General features: G+C 41.1%; 1 protein-coding gene across 1 annotated transcript in view; it reads right to left on the reverse strand.

Annotated features, from left to right (window-relative positions):
- Positions 1-14,907, reverse strand: part of PIGB (phosphatidylinositol glycan anchor biosynthesis class B) — a 64,164-nt gene that overhangs the window by 22,760 nt on the left and 26,497 nt on the right. The window contains exons 4-7 of the mRNA XM_089652919.1: positions 10,581-10,685; positions 3,627-3,757; positions 3,403-3,543; positions 1,445-1,496 (exon numbers count right to left, since the gene is read on the reverse strand). Coding sequence (XP_089509045.1) covers positions 1,445-1,496; positions 3,403-3,543; positions 3,627-3,757; positions 10,581-10,685 — 429 coding nt within the window. The remainder of the gene's footprint in view (positions 1-1,444; positions 1,497-3,402; positions 3,544-3,626; positions 3,758-10,580; positions 10,686-14,907) is intronic.

The following is a 14,907-nucleotide window of genomic DNA, read 5'->3' on the forward strand; positions in this document are numbered from 1 at the left end:
TTAACAGATTAATAAAATTACAGCTTACAGGCATCAGACCGTAATAGAAATTTGTATAGAAATAAGTGATTTAAAGTGTAATCTTAGTAGTTTAGTTCCTCTCTCACAGTTTGTGTTACATGATACAGTGCAGCCTCCAAATAAAAAATAAATAAATTCAATCTGTGGGAGTGCACTAAAAGCAGGCAAACAGTGGTTTCCTGATTACTTGTCCCAGTGGCCCTTAAATCTAACCAGTCATTAAGGGGTGAATTGTTCTTTGTTCATCAGAACCATTAAAGCGGAGTTGCCCCCCCCCCCCCAAAAAAAGAATTAAAAGTCAGCAGCTACAAATACTCTAGCTGCTGACTTTTAATATTGGGGCACTTACTTGTCTAGGGATCCAGCGGTGTCCTCACCCCGAGCTGATTCTTCAATCGGCTGTCGGGTGCAGGTGCCACCATCTTGACTAAGGGAAACCGGCAGTGGAACCTTGAGGCTTCACAGCCTTGCTTCTATTGCGCATTCGCGTGAAGCGCACTGCGCTTTGTGAATAGGCTGCAGTCCTCTGGGACTGTGAAGTGTCCCAGAAGGCTGTGGGGGGCCAGGTACCCCCCTCCACCCCAAAAGGTGCCAAATGTGGCAGCAGAGGGGGAGGGGGGGGGGGGAGGAGGCAGAAAAGCAGAGCTTCCACTTTTGGGTGGAACTCAGCTTTAACAACAGAGATCAACACTCGTGGAAGTGTCAGTTTCCAGCTGACTTCGGGGGACCATTTCTCATGGACCGAGAGGTGTTCTGCAGATGGTAGGCAGTTATTTATGTACACTCTTCTTTTATTGAGTTAGCAAGCCTGTAGTGTATCAAAATGGTGCTTTTCAGCTGCAGTGCGGTAATGTGCATGTTACTGGAGTAGATGTTCACATGCTGGGTTCAATGTTTCAATTTATCTTGAATGACACCTTAACCCACTAAGGCAAAGCAGCTCTAATTCACATGTTATAGCGCACCACAACATAGCTGCAGTTTGTCGTCATGTGCTGTGTTGCCAAAAAAGGTGCATGTCCTTTTTTGTAGGATGTTTTGGTGCATTGCCAGCCTATTCATTGGAATAGCCTGCCCTAATGCAATCCACGAAAACACATGCATCAATACACGTGTTAACACAACACATCAGGATACCAAGGTCTAAATGGGCCCTAAGTGCTTTTCAAATTCACATGCGTAGAACACTGTACTTCTAGTGGAGCATTCAGCTGACATCACCCCCTTTATAATGAATTATTTATTTTTTACAGACTGTAAAATTCTGGATAGTTGGCAACCCTGATTATGATGTATCTATAGCGAATATGCAGTCATTATGTTTTTTTATGTAGAATAGATAATACAGTCAAATTATACAAAGGGTTAAGAAACTGAAGCTTTATAACATACCAGTGTTACTGTAGTCTCCACTGAAACATACCTTACCAAAAAATACTCTGTCACTTATCAGTGAGGCCCCAAAAGTAAAGAGTCTGTAAAACACACATGTAAAGAATATTCTAGACATAGTCAATGAAAAAGTTAATACAGTTAGTGAAAGGCACATGCATTTCTAGCATACTTTAGAACTGTGGCCCTTCGTTTGCCTTTATCCGGTCCTTGGGATACTATTCCTCCCAGTCACACCAAAGATGAGGAAATATTCCTTCCAATGAAACAAACAGTGGGACATTACACCTCCAACTGACACCAACGATGGAGCATATATCCTTCCACTGACATCAACCATGGGGCACTATTACTCCTACTGACACCAACAATGGGACACTATTCCTTCCACTAATACGAACGATGGAGCACTATTCCTCCTATGGATATAAATGATTAGGCACTATTTCTTCCACTGACACAAACAATGAGGCACTTTTCTTCCCGCTAACACAAACAGTGGGGCACTTTTCTTCCCACTGACACCAACTTTTAAGCATATTTCCTCCTACTGACACCAGTGAGGGGACACTATTCCTCCCACTAATACCAACGATGGAGCACTATTCCTCCCATGATTGAAATATAAATGATTGAGCACTATTTCTCCACTGACACAACAATAAGGTACTATTCCTCTAATACCGATGGAGCACTTTTCCTCCCATGGATATAAGCAATTGAGCACTGTTCCTCCCACTAACACCAATGATGGGACACTATTCCTTTTCCTACACACCACAGTTGCTATGTAATATTTTTACTCCCAAAGACCATCACGTGTGAGGTATTGTCACTGACACTGGGGCATTTTCTACTCCAGCTGGCCACAGTCCGACCCCTCTATAGTATGAAGGGCAATAAACCGGCCCGTTGTTTAGAAATTTTTGAGACCCCTGATTTAGAATGTCTTTCAAAACAATTTTACAGTTTTTGTGTACAGGCCTAACTTTCCCATTTCCTTTCTTTAAGGATAAAATTATAAACACAACTATTTCTCTCCACTTGGAAATGAACAATGACTAATATGGATTTCTCATTCAATCTATGGTTCCACCCTACATTGATTTTAAGGGAATGAGATTCAACACTCAACTCCAACAAACCTAGTTTCTGAAATGGCAAAAATCTGTACTGTAAACACAGTACAAAATTTCCACTTGTCCTGTGTATTGGTAAAAGCAAAATGATAGTCTGAACGAAAGAAAAAAAAAACGTTTTTTTTTTCTCTTGGCCTTTGTGTTTTTCCTCATCTTAAACATTAAGGGTGTATTTTTAGAATATTTGCATAGCTGTATGTCCATCCACGAAAAGGTACAGAGGAGCATATCTATTTGCTATGATAGTCAGTGCCATCTAGTAGCCATACTACATTAGATGAGGAACATGAATTTTATATGTAATGTTAGCCAGTGTAATCGCATTGATTTTCAAATATTGAACCCCTGCTAGCAAGTTAGAGGATGGATCCAAGTCAGTACAAGCCAGGTAAGCCAGTCATACATGGATCGAGATTTGGCCGGTTCAGTAGGGACCACCTGAATTGCGATCCATAGTCTAGCTAGTTGTGCACAAGTCAATCTATAGACTGCCTTGTGTACAAGCAGCCTGCCAAGTTTTTCCTGAATGGTCAGTGCCACCAGCTAAAGACGGCAACACTGATCGCTGGATTCTGCCAGCAGGGAGGGCTTCCCGCCAGCAGAATATAGTAGCGCTTGCGGGAGTGATTCCCCTTTCCACCACGAATGTGTGGACTGGGCAATTGGATCTTTTTTATTTTGTTCAACCCACTGGTTGAATAAAAAAAATCTCTTTTTATGAGTATGGCTACAGCCTATAAAATGTTTGCGTCCACGTTATATGAGTAATGTGTACTAATCTACAGTATTTGTAGAACTTGCACAAGATTGTCCACTATGTTATTTACTTGAATTCAATGTAAAGACTTACCCAACAGGTAAACATTGTTGTAGCACCAAATCTATTTTTTTTGTCTCTTTAAAGAAGTGATAGATGAGCAATGGAATCCAAAGAATGATGGCAGTTGGTCGGATAAGAAAAGCCAAAGCCACAAACAGCAAGTATTTAGTACTAGAAAACAAGAACACAGATTTAAAATGACAATCCACAGCAAAGTCTCATGGGGAAGAAGTTGTTTGTTTAGTTTCTTTCACCTGCTCTTTGTAGGTGAACCCTCCAGTGGGAACGAATACAGAGCCAATGTGCCAAGTACAGTTTCCATGGTGTTTGTGAGCGTTCTTGTGCAACAATACCATGTGAACCAAGAACACAGCTGACAAAAGTACTGAAAAGAAGGTAACAGTGTTAACAGTTATTAAAAAAAAAAAAAAAACACATTCACACAAAACCAAAGAAAAAAAAGAAAGACAAAACCAAAGTGCACTTGAGATAAAAGCATAAAACAGTTAGTGCTGCTGTTGCCTTTGTATTTCCCATTAGGGAAATGACAGCTGGGATTAGATTGGCTGATATGGGTAATCGGGTTTAACCAACTTTTTTTCTCTTCTTAGGCAGAGCTTTGGAGAGAGTTTAAGCTGTCTTTTTTATATTATTAAAAAAGTTGGAATAGGTGTCCCCAAAGTTAATTTTTAGTTGACATCAGCTTCAAGTCCCCTGGCTTGTTGAGTTTTACGTGTGTTTTTTCACGTTAACACATTTATAATGGCTGCTAAACAACAGCAACAAGAGTGGACCAGAACATGTGTTTCTATTTACCCCCACAGTGCACCACAATGTATGATATGCGAGTTGCGGTGTGCTGCAGTGCGGGTGGACCAACACCTATTGTATTGTGCTCAATGTGGTGCCATTCTAGTAGAACTGCATCACACAGCAGTACAACACACTGAACAGTGCTATGCATTATTGTGTGTTTTGGTACTGCATGGTAAACTGCATGTTTTACTGCACTGCATGGGTGTGAAGTCAGCCTAAAGCAGAACTGTAGGATCATAGAGTTAACTTACTTAAAGTGGTTGTAAACCCTTATATACAGTGAGGAAAATTATTATTTGGTCCCCTGCAGATTTTGTAAGTTTGCCTTCTTACAAAGAAATGAAGGGTCTATAAATTTTAACCACTTCAAGTCCAGGCACTTTTACCCCCTTCCTGTCCAGGCCAATTTTCAGCTTTCAGCGCTATCACACTTTGAATGACAATTGCGCAGCCATGCAACACTGTACCCATATGAATTTTTTAGCATGCTTATTTTTGCTATATAAATGAAAGTCTAAAAAGGTTGAAAAAAAAAGTGTTTTTCTTATAAAATGTTGCAAATAAATAATCTTTCTTCATACAGTTGTGACCAAAATTATTCAACCCCCACTGAAATTGAGTGTTTTGGCCAGTTTGACATTGCTTTTGATCATTCAGTCATCTTGCTTACATTTACATTAAAGAGGCACTTGTAGGTCAGACAAATATAACATAACAGTTATAATGAAATAACCACAAATGTCTTTTCTGTGCTCACAGCATTATCAGTTTTATTCAACCCCCAAGTGACATTCAATCTTAGTACTTAGTACAGCATCCTTTTACAGTTATAACAGCTTTTAAACGTGAAGCATAGCTTGACACAAGTGTCTTGCAGCGATCTACGGGTATCTTCGCCCATTCTTCATGGGCAAAGGCCTCCAGTTCAGTCACATTCTTAGGCTTGCGCACTGCAACTGCTTTCTTTAAGTCCCACCAGAGGTTCTCAATCGGATTTAAGTCTGGTGACTGCGATGGCCACTCCAAAATGTTCCAGCCTTTCCTCTGCAACCATGCTCTAGTGGACTTGGAGGTATGCTTGGGATCATTGTCCTGTTGAAAGGTCCAACGTCTCCCAAGCCTCAGGTGTGTGACGGACTGCATCACGTTTCCATCCAATATCTCCTGGTACTGAAGAGAATTCATGGTACCTTGCACACGCTGAAGCTTCCCTGTACCTGCAGAAGCAAAACAGCCCCAAAGCATGATTGACCCTCCACCATGCTTCACAGTAGGCAAGGTGTTCTTTTCATCATAGGCCTTGTTCTTCCTCCTCCAAACATAGCGTTGATCCATGGGCCCAAACAGTTCTAATTTTGTTTCATCAGTCCACAGAACACTATCCCACAACTTTTGTGGTTTGTCCACATGGCTTTTGGCATACTGCAGTCGACTCTTCTTATTCTTTGGAGACAGCAAGGGGGTACGCCTGGGAGTTCTGGCACGGAGGCCTTCATTACGCAGTGTGCGTCTTATTGTCTGGGCTGAAACTTCTGTACCCACATCTGACAAATCTTTTCTCAGTTCCTCAGCAGTCACACGGGGACTTCTCTCCACTCTACGCTTCAGGTAGCGCACAGCAGTCGAAGTCAGCATCTTCTTTCTGCCACGACCAGGTAGCGTTTCAACAGTGCCCTTTGCCTTGAATTTGCGAATGATGCTTCCTAAGGTGTCTCTTGGTATGTTTAACATCTTTGCAATCTTCTTATAGCCATTGCCCTTCCTGTGAAGAGAAATCACCTCTTCTCTTGTCTTCCTGGACCATTCTCTTGCCTTCACCATGTTTGTAACCACACCAGTAAATGTCTAGAAGGAGCTGAGTATCACAGTCATTTTAAAGCTGCCTAATTGGTGCTTATTATGCTTGATTGCTGCTCGGTGACATCCACAGGTGTTTTCAATACCTGATGGAAAGCACCTGTATGAACCTCTGTTCTTCAGAGTGGTAGTCTTTAAGGGGTTGAATAATTGTGGCAATGAAGAAACCACATAAGAACCATTTACTACTGTATTACATAAACAATTGATGTCATTTTAGTTGCATTTGGGTAGTTACAACGTCCTTGTAGGATTTGATTCTGAATACAATTCCAAATGTACACTATAGTCCCTAAACCCCTTTACAGCATTGGGGGTTGAATAATTTTGGTCACAACTGTAAATCTTGGCCAAAATGTATTCATCTATCTTTTTAGTAAAACAAAATAACCCAAATTAGTTTATAACCAAAAATTTTAATTTTTAAACATTTTTTCTATTTTTTTTTTATATTATCATGTTTATTTTTTACTGTCATCCTAGCAGTACAGTGTACCATAGTGACACTGTACTACTTATGGGGGGTGATGATTTTTTTTTTCTTTACACCGATTGCTTTTACACCCGTAAAGGCTGTAAAAACAATCCATTTCTCTTTCTCTCTGGCTGCATTCTTGCAGCCATTGAGAAATACTGTGAGAGCTGTGACTGTGATCATTCACAGATTTCACTAGTAGTAAGTAATGATGTCAGAAGTGACATCTTGCTTACTACTATTCATTGATCACATTATTGGGAACTCACACAGAGGATGTGGACAGAGAGGGCACCGGATCATGGTGCCGCGCGCTCAGGCTAAAATGGCAGGCGCCATTTATGAACGGCAACCTGCCCCTGCACTGCTCCTGTCTGGCCGTTTATATACATGGGCCAGACGGGAAGTGGTTAAATGACAGAGACAGAATATCAACCAAAAATCCAGAAAAAAAACACAACACAAATGTTATAAATTGAGTTGCAGGTCGGTAGGTAAAATAAGTATTTGATCCCCAAGCAAAACATGACTTAGCACTTGATGGAGAAACCCTTTTTGGCAAACAGAGGTAAGATGTTTCTTGTAGTTGGTTACCAGGTTAGCACACATCTCAGGAGGAATTTTGGCTGCCGCTTGGCAACTCAAAGTTTCAGCGCCCTCCATAAATTTTCTATAGGATTAAGGTCAACAGACTGGCTAGGCCACTCCATGCCCTAATGTCCTTCTTCTTGAGCCACTTCTTTGTTGCCCCGGGGGTATGTTTTGGGTCATTGTCATGGTGGAAGACCTATCCACGACCCATCTTCAGTGTTCTGGGTGATCTCATCCAAGATTTTACAATACATGGCCCCGTCCATTGGCCCCTCAATTTGACAAGGTCGGCCTGTACCTTTAGCAGAGAAACAGCCCCAAAGCATAATGTTTCCACCTCTCTGCTTGACTGTAGGGATGGTGTTCTTAGGGTCATAGTCAACATTTTCTTCCTCTAAACAAGGAGAGTCAAGTTAATGCCAAAGAACTAAATTGTGGTCTCATCTGACCACAGTACTTTCTCCCAATCCTTCTCTGTGGTCCCAAACTGCCTTGAAATAATTCACAAGCTCTTCCCGTATAGTTTTGGGCTGATCCCTCACTTTTTTCATGATCATCCTTACCACGAGGCGAAATCTTGAATGTTGAATGGAGCTCCAGGCCGAGGGCGATTGATAGTTATTTTGTATTTCTTCCATTTGAGAATAACCGCTCCAACAGTTGTTTCCTTCGCACCAAGCTTTTCGCTGATGGTCTTGTAGTCCAATCCAACCCAACCTTGTGCAGGTCTACAATCTTGTCCCTGACATCCTTTGACAGCACTTTGGTCTTGCCCATGGTGGTGAGGTTTGAATGTAAGAAAGATTCTGTGGACAGGTGTCTTTTATACACATAACAAGTTGCTGTTAGGAGCACCTTCTTAAATTGACAGAACTAATCTGTGTACCTCATGAGCACATAGTCAGTCTGTGGGAGCCAGAATTATTGTTGGTTGGTAGGGGATCAAATACTTATTTTGCTCACTGAACTGCAACTCAATTTATAACATTTGTATCGTGGTTTTTTTCTGGATTTGTGGTGTATATTCTGTCTCTATCATTTAAAATACACCTATGATAAAAAATTATAGACCCTTAACTTCTTTGTAAGTGGGCAAACTTACAAAATCTGTAGGGAATCAAATAATTATTTTCCTCACTGTATACCCAGTGAAGTGACTGGCCTCAGAAGATACACAGAGATGAAACAAATTCTCCTTCATACGTTGTACATGTTTATCTACAGTCTTCTTCTACATATGTTCAAAGTGCTGAATTTATAAAGCTGTCTGAGAGTTAAGAAAAAAAGGGGCAGAGAACTGAAAAAACAAAAGCAGCAGACATAACTGACACTTATTGCTCTTAAACTGAGACAAGTACACACTGTAGAGGGATAGCCTTTCTTCATATTTCATGTCTGAGGTTTACAACCACTTTGAACTGGTGACACAAGAAACTACACTGCTCAAAAAAATTAAAGGAACACTTTGAAAACACATCAGATCTCAATGGAGGAAAATATCATGCTGGTTATCTATATGGATATGGACTGGGTAATGTGTTAGGTACGCAAGGTTGCCCCATCGTTTGATGGAAATGAAAATTATCAACCTACAGAGGACTGATTTCAAAGACACCCCGAAGATCAAAGTGAAAAAATGATACAGCAGGCTAGTCCACTTTGCTGAAATGTCTTTGGTGTCCTGGGGTATTTTCTCCCAGATCTGGACCAGGGCATCACTGAGCTCCTGGACAGTCTGAGGTGCAACCTGGTGGCATCGGATGGACAGAAACATGATAATCCAGAGGTATTTTTTTTGGATTTAGGTCAGGCGAGTGTGGAGGTCATTCATTGGTATCAATTCTTTCATCCTCCAGGAACTGCCTGCATACTCTCACCACATGAGACTGGGCATTGTCATGCACCAGGAGCAACCCAGGACTCACTGCACCAGCATAGGGTCTGACAATGGGTCCAAGTATTTCATCCTGATACCTAATGGCAGTCAGGGTGCCAATGTCTAACTTGTAGAGGTCTGTGTGTCCCTCCACGGATATGCCTCTCCAGACCATCACTGACCCACCACCAAAACGGTCTTGCTGAACAATGTTACAAACAGCATAACATTCTCCACAGCTTCTCCAGACCCTTTCACGTCTGTCACATGTTCTCAGGGTAAAGCTGCTCTCATCTGTGAAAAGCACAGGGCCAGTGGCAGACCTGCCAATTCTGGTGTTCAATGGCAAATGCCAATTGAGCTCTATGGTGCAGGGCAGTGAGCACAGGGCCCGCTAGTGGTTGTTGGGCCCTCAGGCCACCCTCATGAAGTCTTTTGCTGATTGTTTGGTCAGAGACATTCACACCAGTGGCCTGTTGGAACTCATTTTGTAGTGCTCTGGCAGTGCTCATCATGTTCCTCCTAGCACAAAGGAGCAGCTACCGCTCCTGCTGATGGGTTGAGGACCTTCTATGGCCCTGTCCAGCTCTGCTAGAGTAACTGCCTGGGTCCAGGTATCACCTCATGCTACCAGTAGTGACACTTTCACTAGTTTTGCATTTGGCTAGGGTCAAACAATCAGAAAAGATGAGTAGGGAAAAAAACCTGTAAAACCATTCCTGCTTTAGGGGTTGTCTCATTGTTGTCCATCTAGTGCACCTGTTGTTAATTTCATTAACACCAAAGCAGCTAAAACTGATTAACAACCCCCTCTGCTACTTAACTGACCAGATCAATATCCCTGGAGTTTAACTGACTCGATGCTATACTCTGATTAAAAAGTGTTCCTTTAATTTTTGCGGGCAGTGTATAAAGGAAAGGTTGAATAATGGCTGTTTTAGAGATGGAATAAAAGGAGCAGCAAGTGCTTGGCAGCGAATCAGCTCCTGTCACATTCTATGAATAATGTGAAATGTAAAATATTGTTTTGGGTGGAGCTGTGTTTTGGCAGAGTTTGGTCTCTTACATTTAATTTGAGACTTTTCAAATATTTTCAAGTATCTAGTTGTGTGCTATTAATGTGTATCTAAAGACAAAACTATTTCTTTACATAAGGATGGAGTAGGGAGATGTTAGAACCTATGTCTTGTTTTTAAATGCTGTGTCCCTGCTAGGGGGATTCTCTTTTTTTGCTGGTCATGGTGGTTACTGTCAACAAGAAAAAAAGTGACGGGAAATCCAAAATCTTGAACTGGTACTGGAAGAGTAACAGAGGGCAAAGCTTCCATAGGAGGCACTTGTCCCAGTGGCAGATGTTTAAGAGGGCATTTTCCTTATTTTGAAGAGATACTTTCTCTACACTTCCTGTTGTATCTACATGCCAGAAAGTGAAGGGTTATAGATGCAACGGAGCATAGATGGCAAAAAAAAAAAAAAAAAAAAGACAGGAGTTTTCACATTTACCTACTCTATCCAATACTGTACTTTCAACTCCTGCTGTGCTTATGATTATTTGCCCTAAAAGACATTCAATAATCCGTTTTATTTACGTACCACCCATTTTGCCACGTTTGCATTTTCCAGACGCTTCATTAGACTGTACAGTCTTACATCTGCAAGGCCAGAAAATACAGCCTGTATCAATCTTGGAATCCAGACCTATAAAAAGAATATTACAGTTCAAGCTGAACATATAATGTATGTTTTATAATGGTCAAAATGGGTTTTGTATGAATATTCAGCACAGGAAGTCCTGCAAACAGAAAAGTCCCTCCCTCCCATTGCAGCACTGCCACATCTAAAAAAAAAGAAATCCTTATTCTTAATTCCCCACATGTGTTTGGACTAAACCGGTCATGTCATGGGTCTTCTATACCCCTCCACGATGATGTGGCCGCATCCTCTGCAGCATTTTCCTTTGAGTTTGAAGTGGTGGCAGAGCTTCATGTTCTGGGTTCACAAGAAGCAGGCTGAATGACTCTGGGTGTCGTTGAGCTTGGAAGATGCACTGAATTTGTGTACAGATGAGTTTATAGGGGAACAGCAACAAAGAGGAGGCGAGTAAAGAAGCTGGAGCTCCATTTTATTTTTTTGTACACTTAATTAAAGACTAAGGAGTGACAATTTTCATTCTTTGCTGAAGTTGGGCTTTGAAGTGGTTCTAAAGCCTGGGTTTTTTTTTTTACCGTAATGCATTTCCTGCATTAGTGCTGGTTCACATATTTGCGGATTGGATGTGGTGAAAAAACATTGTTTTCCATGGTGCCTGTGCTGTATATATATCTTCATATACTGTACGCAATCTACTAAGTGCATCAAAAAACATATAAATTAAACACTTGTGAATGTAATAATGACCACGACGTATAATTCTTCATATGTGATATTATCCATGCATATGTATAAAAAAAAAAAAACCAAAACTTTGTGCCAGACAGGTGCTTCTTTTTCCTTGTGTCCACATATATTCTTAGATGTGCTCCTCCACCAGAGACATTCAGTTATACCTTCACCTCCTTCTATGATCCAAATTGCATAGGTCAAATAGCCCTTTTCCCTTTAACCCAGGTAGGTATAATGTATTGCTAGCTCCACTCTCCTCTTCACTCTGCTGCAGATGATCTCGCCTCCTTTATGTCCTGCTGCAACACCACAGTAAAATATTAAATCCAATGCATTCAAGGAAATTACAAGATGGCGGCTCGTAAAAACTTCTGGTTTTGCAGCTTGACGTCATCGGCCCACCCTATGCGCTATGTGACTTCCTCAGGTGATGGCTATTGGACGTACTGCCACCTATATATACACTATGTTGTTCATTGATTAATTAGAAAGCATCTGCTAGCGGGTGACATTTTTTTGTAGCCTGACTGTCCATCCTATCACTACAGCGGCCATTTTCCTTTGGTCTGGTTACAACCAAATTACTGCCCAATTCCCTGATTGTAATATGCCTTAACGGATGCCATTTTTTTTTTTTGAAGTTGCAGACAATACAATGGCCATATTTCTTTAGTTTAGTTCCAACTACATAAATATTTGCGGTGTTTACAAACCATACATCCTGATAAGGATACCACTCATTTAACATAAACCCCTATAAATGAAGAATACCCCACAGTATATCATATGTCTTCTCTCTAACTACTTGTTGTCTATTAGGCTCAATAAAGCCTCACTTTGTATGGTATATTCATGTAAAACGTATCAACACATAGCTTAAACCCCAGTATAATAGATATAATAAGAACCGTTGCCTCATCCTAGCTCTTGTGTATGGGAAAAAACATAAATATCTAATGGTGATGTTAACCGACCACTGATCTAGCAATAAATAAGAAATAATATACTCCATATTGATACTCATATATGCGTCCAGCTCTATACAATATGTTATATAGCTCATAGACTATAAATGATACTTAATAACCACTTACCTATACTATAGACTAAAAATTTTCTGTAAAGCAATCAATGTCAAAATCGACATTTAACCCTTGCGGTGTCAAGGTTTGTAACTGAAAAATCCACTTGAATTCTTTCCAACTGAGGGTCCGGATTTTGTTACTACCCCTCCAGTGTGCTTTATATTTTTCAATACCCCAACATTTTAATCCTGATGGATCGCTGTTGTGATGTAATAAAAAATGTTTGGGAAGATTGTGATTAATTTTACCTCTTTTGTTTGATGTTCCTAATGTGTTCTTGTATCCTTATTAAACATCAGATTGTTGCCCGATTCAGCCAAAAAAAAAAAGAAAGAAAAAAAAACCAGGAGACTGCCAATAAAAGTCATTCTAAAATCGCCAACATGGCAGCACACGTGATATATCTCCGCCCCTATATCCACCCACAGGACCTTTGTGTATCTATAAAATTCTGCCTGAGAGCAACCTCCCCCATTCTCCTTTTTGTCCTCAAGACCTACACCTGCAAGACCGTGATGTTGTGAGAAGTCCCTACCTGCCGACTGAGTCGAAGTCCACCTGGGTTCAGCCTCTCTTAGGCACAGTCCTGCATTTTAGGTTTCTAAATGCACCAACAAGGTGGGGAGCCCCTTCTGGTTGTCTTTTGGGGCTGAGGAGTTCTCTAACCAGAGATATCAGAACCTCATGTGCTGCACCTGAGCTGGTGTTTGTTTGCTGCAGTCCAAGCTACATGTGTTTCTCTGCACACCTGAGCAGAATCATGGTGCTGGAGTTAGTTCTGCCTTTTTCTTATCTCCCACAGATTAGAGCTATCCCTTTTTGTCTTCCTCCTTTGCCTCTACTGTTATTAGATTTTGTCATTTTTCCTTTGTCAGCAGTTTTTCTTTCACTTGTTGCCTGCGTGTGTACATAATCCGGTCCGGCGTTTTTGGCTGTTTGCAGTCTCATGGCTGGCTATGGAATCCACTCATACACTGTGCAGAGGGCCTCTTGTGGCAACCATCTTTGTTAAGGCATGTCCAGGCTCACACAGGTGCAAGGTGGATTTGCAAAAGCCATGGTCCGCAGAGAGCTTTCAAAGCATCAGAGGGATCTCATTGTTAAAAGGTATCAGTCAGGAGAAGGGTACAAAAGAATTTCCAAGGCATTAGATATAGCATGGAACACAGTGAAGACAGTCATCATCAAGTGTAGAGAATATGGCACAACAGTGCCTGGACGTCCCTCAAAAACTGATGAAAAGATGAGAAGAAAACTGGTCTAGGAGGCTGCCAAAAGGCCTACAGCAACATTTAAGGAGCTGCAAGAATATCTGGCAAGTACTGGCTGTATGGTACATGTGACAACAATCTCCCGTATTCTTCATATGTCTGGGCTATGGGGTAGAGTGGCAAGACGGAAACCTTTTCTTATGAAGAAAAATATCCGAGCCCGGCTAAATTTTGCAAAAACACATCTGAAGTCTCCCAAAAGCATGTGGGAAAAATGTGTTATGGTCTGATGAAACCAAGGTTGCACTTTTTGGCCATAATTCCAAAAGATCTGTTTTGCGCAAAAACAACATTGCACATCATCAAAAGAACACCATACCCTCAGTGAAGCAGGGTGGTGGCAGCATCATGCTTTGGGGCTGTTTTTCTCCAGCTGTAACTGGGACCTTACTCAAGATAGAGGGAATTATGAACAGTTCCAAACAGCAGTCAATATTGGCACAAAACCTTCAGGCTTCTGCTAGAAAGCTGAACATGAAGAGGAACTTCATCTTTCAGCATGACAATGACCGTAAGCATACATCCAAATGAACAAAGGAATGGCTTTCACAGAAGATTAAAGTTTTGGAATGACCCAGACAGAGCCCAGACCTGAATCCGATCATACCCAAAAAGACTGAGTGCTGGAATCACATCAAAAGGGGCTTCAAGAAAGGATTAGTTTAAGGGTGAGCACACTTATGCAACCATTACTTTAGATTTTTATTTTTACTTCTCTCCACCTAAAAGATTTTAGTGTGTTGTTCAACTGAGTTGCAGTTTATAGGTCACATTAAAGGTGGAAAAAGTTCTGAAATTATTTATCTTTGTCCCATTTTTTTACATCACAGAAACCTGACATTTTAACAGGGGTGTGTAGACTTTTTTTTATCCACTGTACTTCACGTTTTCAAGGCACAGCCTTCCACTCTCCCTAATTAATGGAAGGGTGAAGTGGTTGTTTCAAGAGGAGTGGCAATAGTGGTATGAAGTTTTTCATTAGTAAGCAGCTGCAAAATGATACCCTACCCAGGAGGAAAACGCCACCCCTGTGTTGAAGATAATGACACGGCCACATGCTAACGCACTTAACATGCATTGCAGTAACACACATTACAGCACTGCACTCCACTGCAAAGAGATGGACAATACTAAACTAAATGTTAAATGCCCTATGAAAAGCGACTACGTAGGATCACTTTT

Source organism: Staurois parvus, unplaced genomic scaffold, assembly GCF_062004578.1.
Source record: "Staurois parvus isolate SC_StPar_1 unplaced genomic scaffold, SC_StPar_1.0 ptg000696l, whole genome shotgun sequence".
NCBI lineage: Eukaryota > Metazoa > Chordata > Amphibia > Anura > Ranidae > Staurois > Staurois parvus.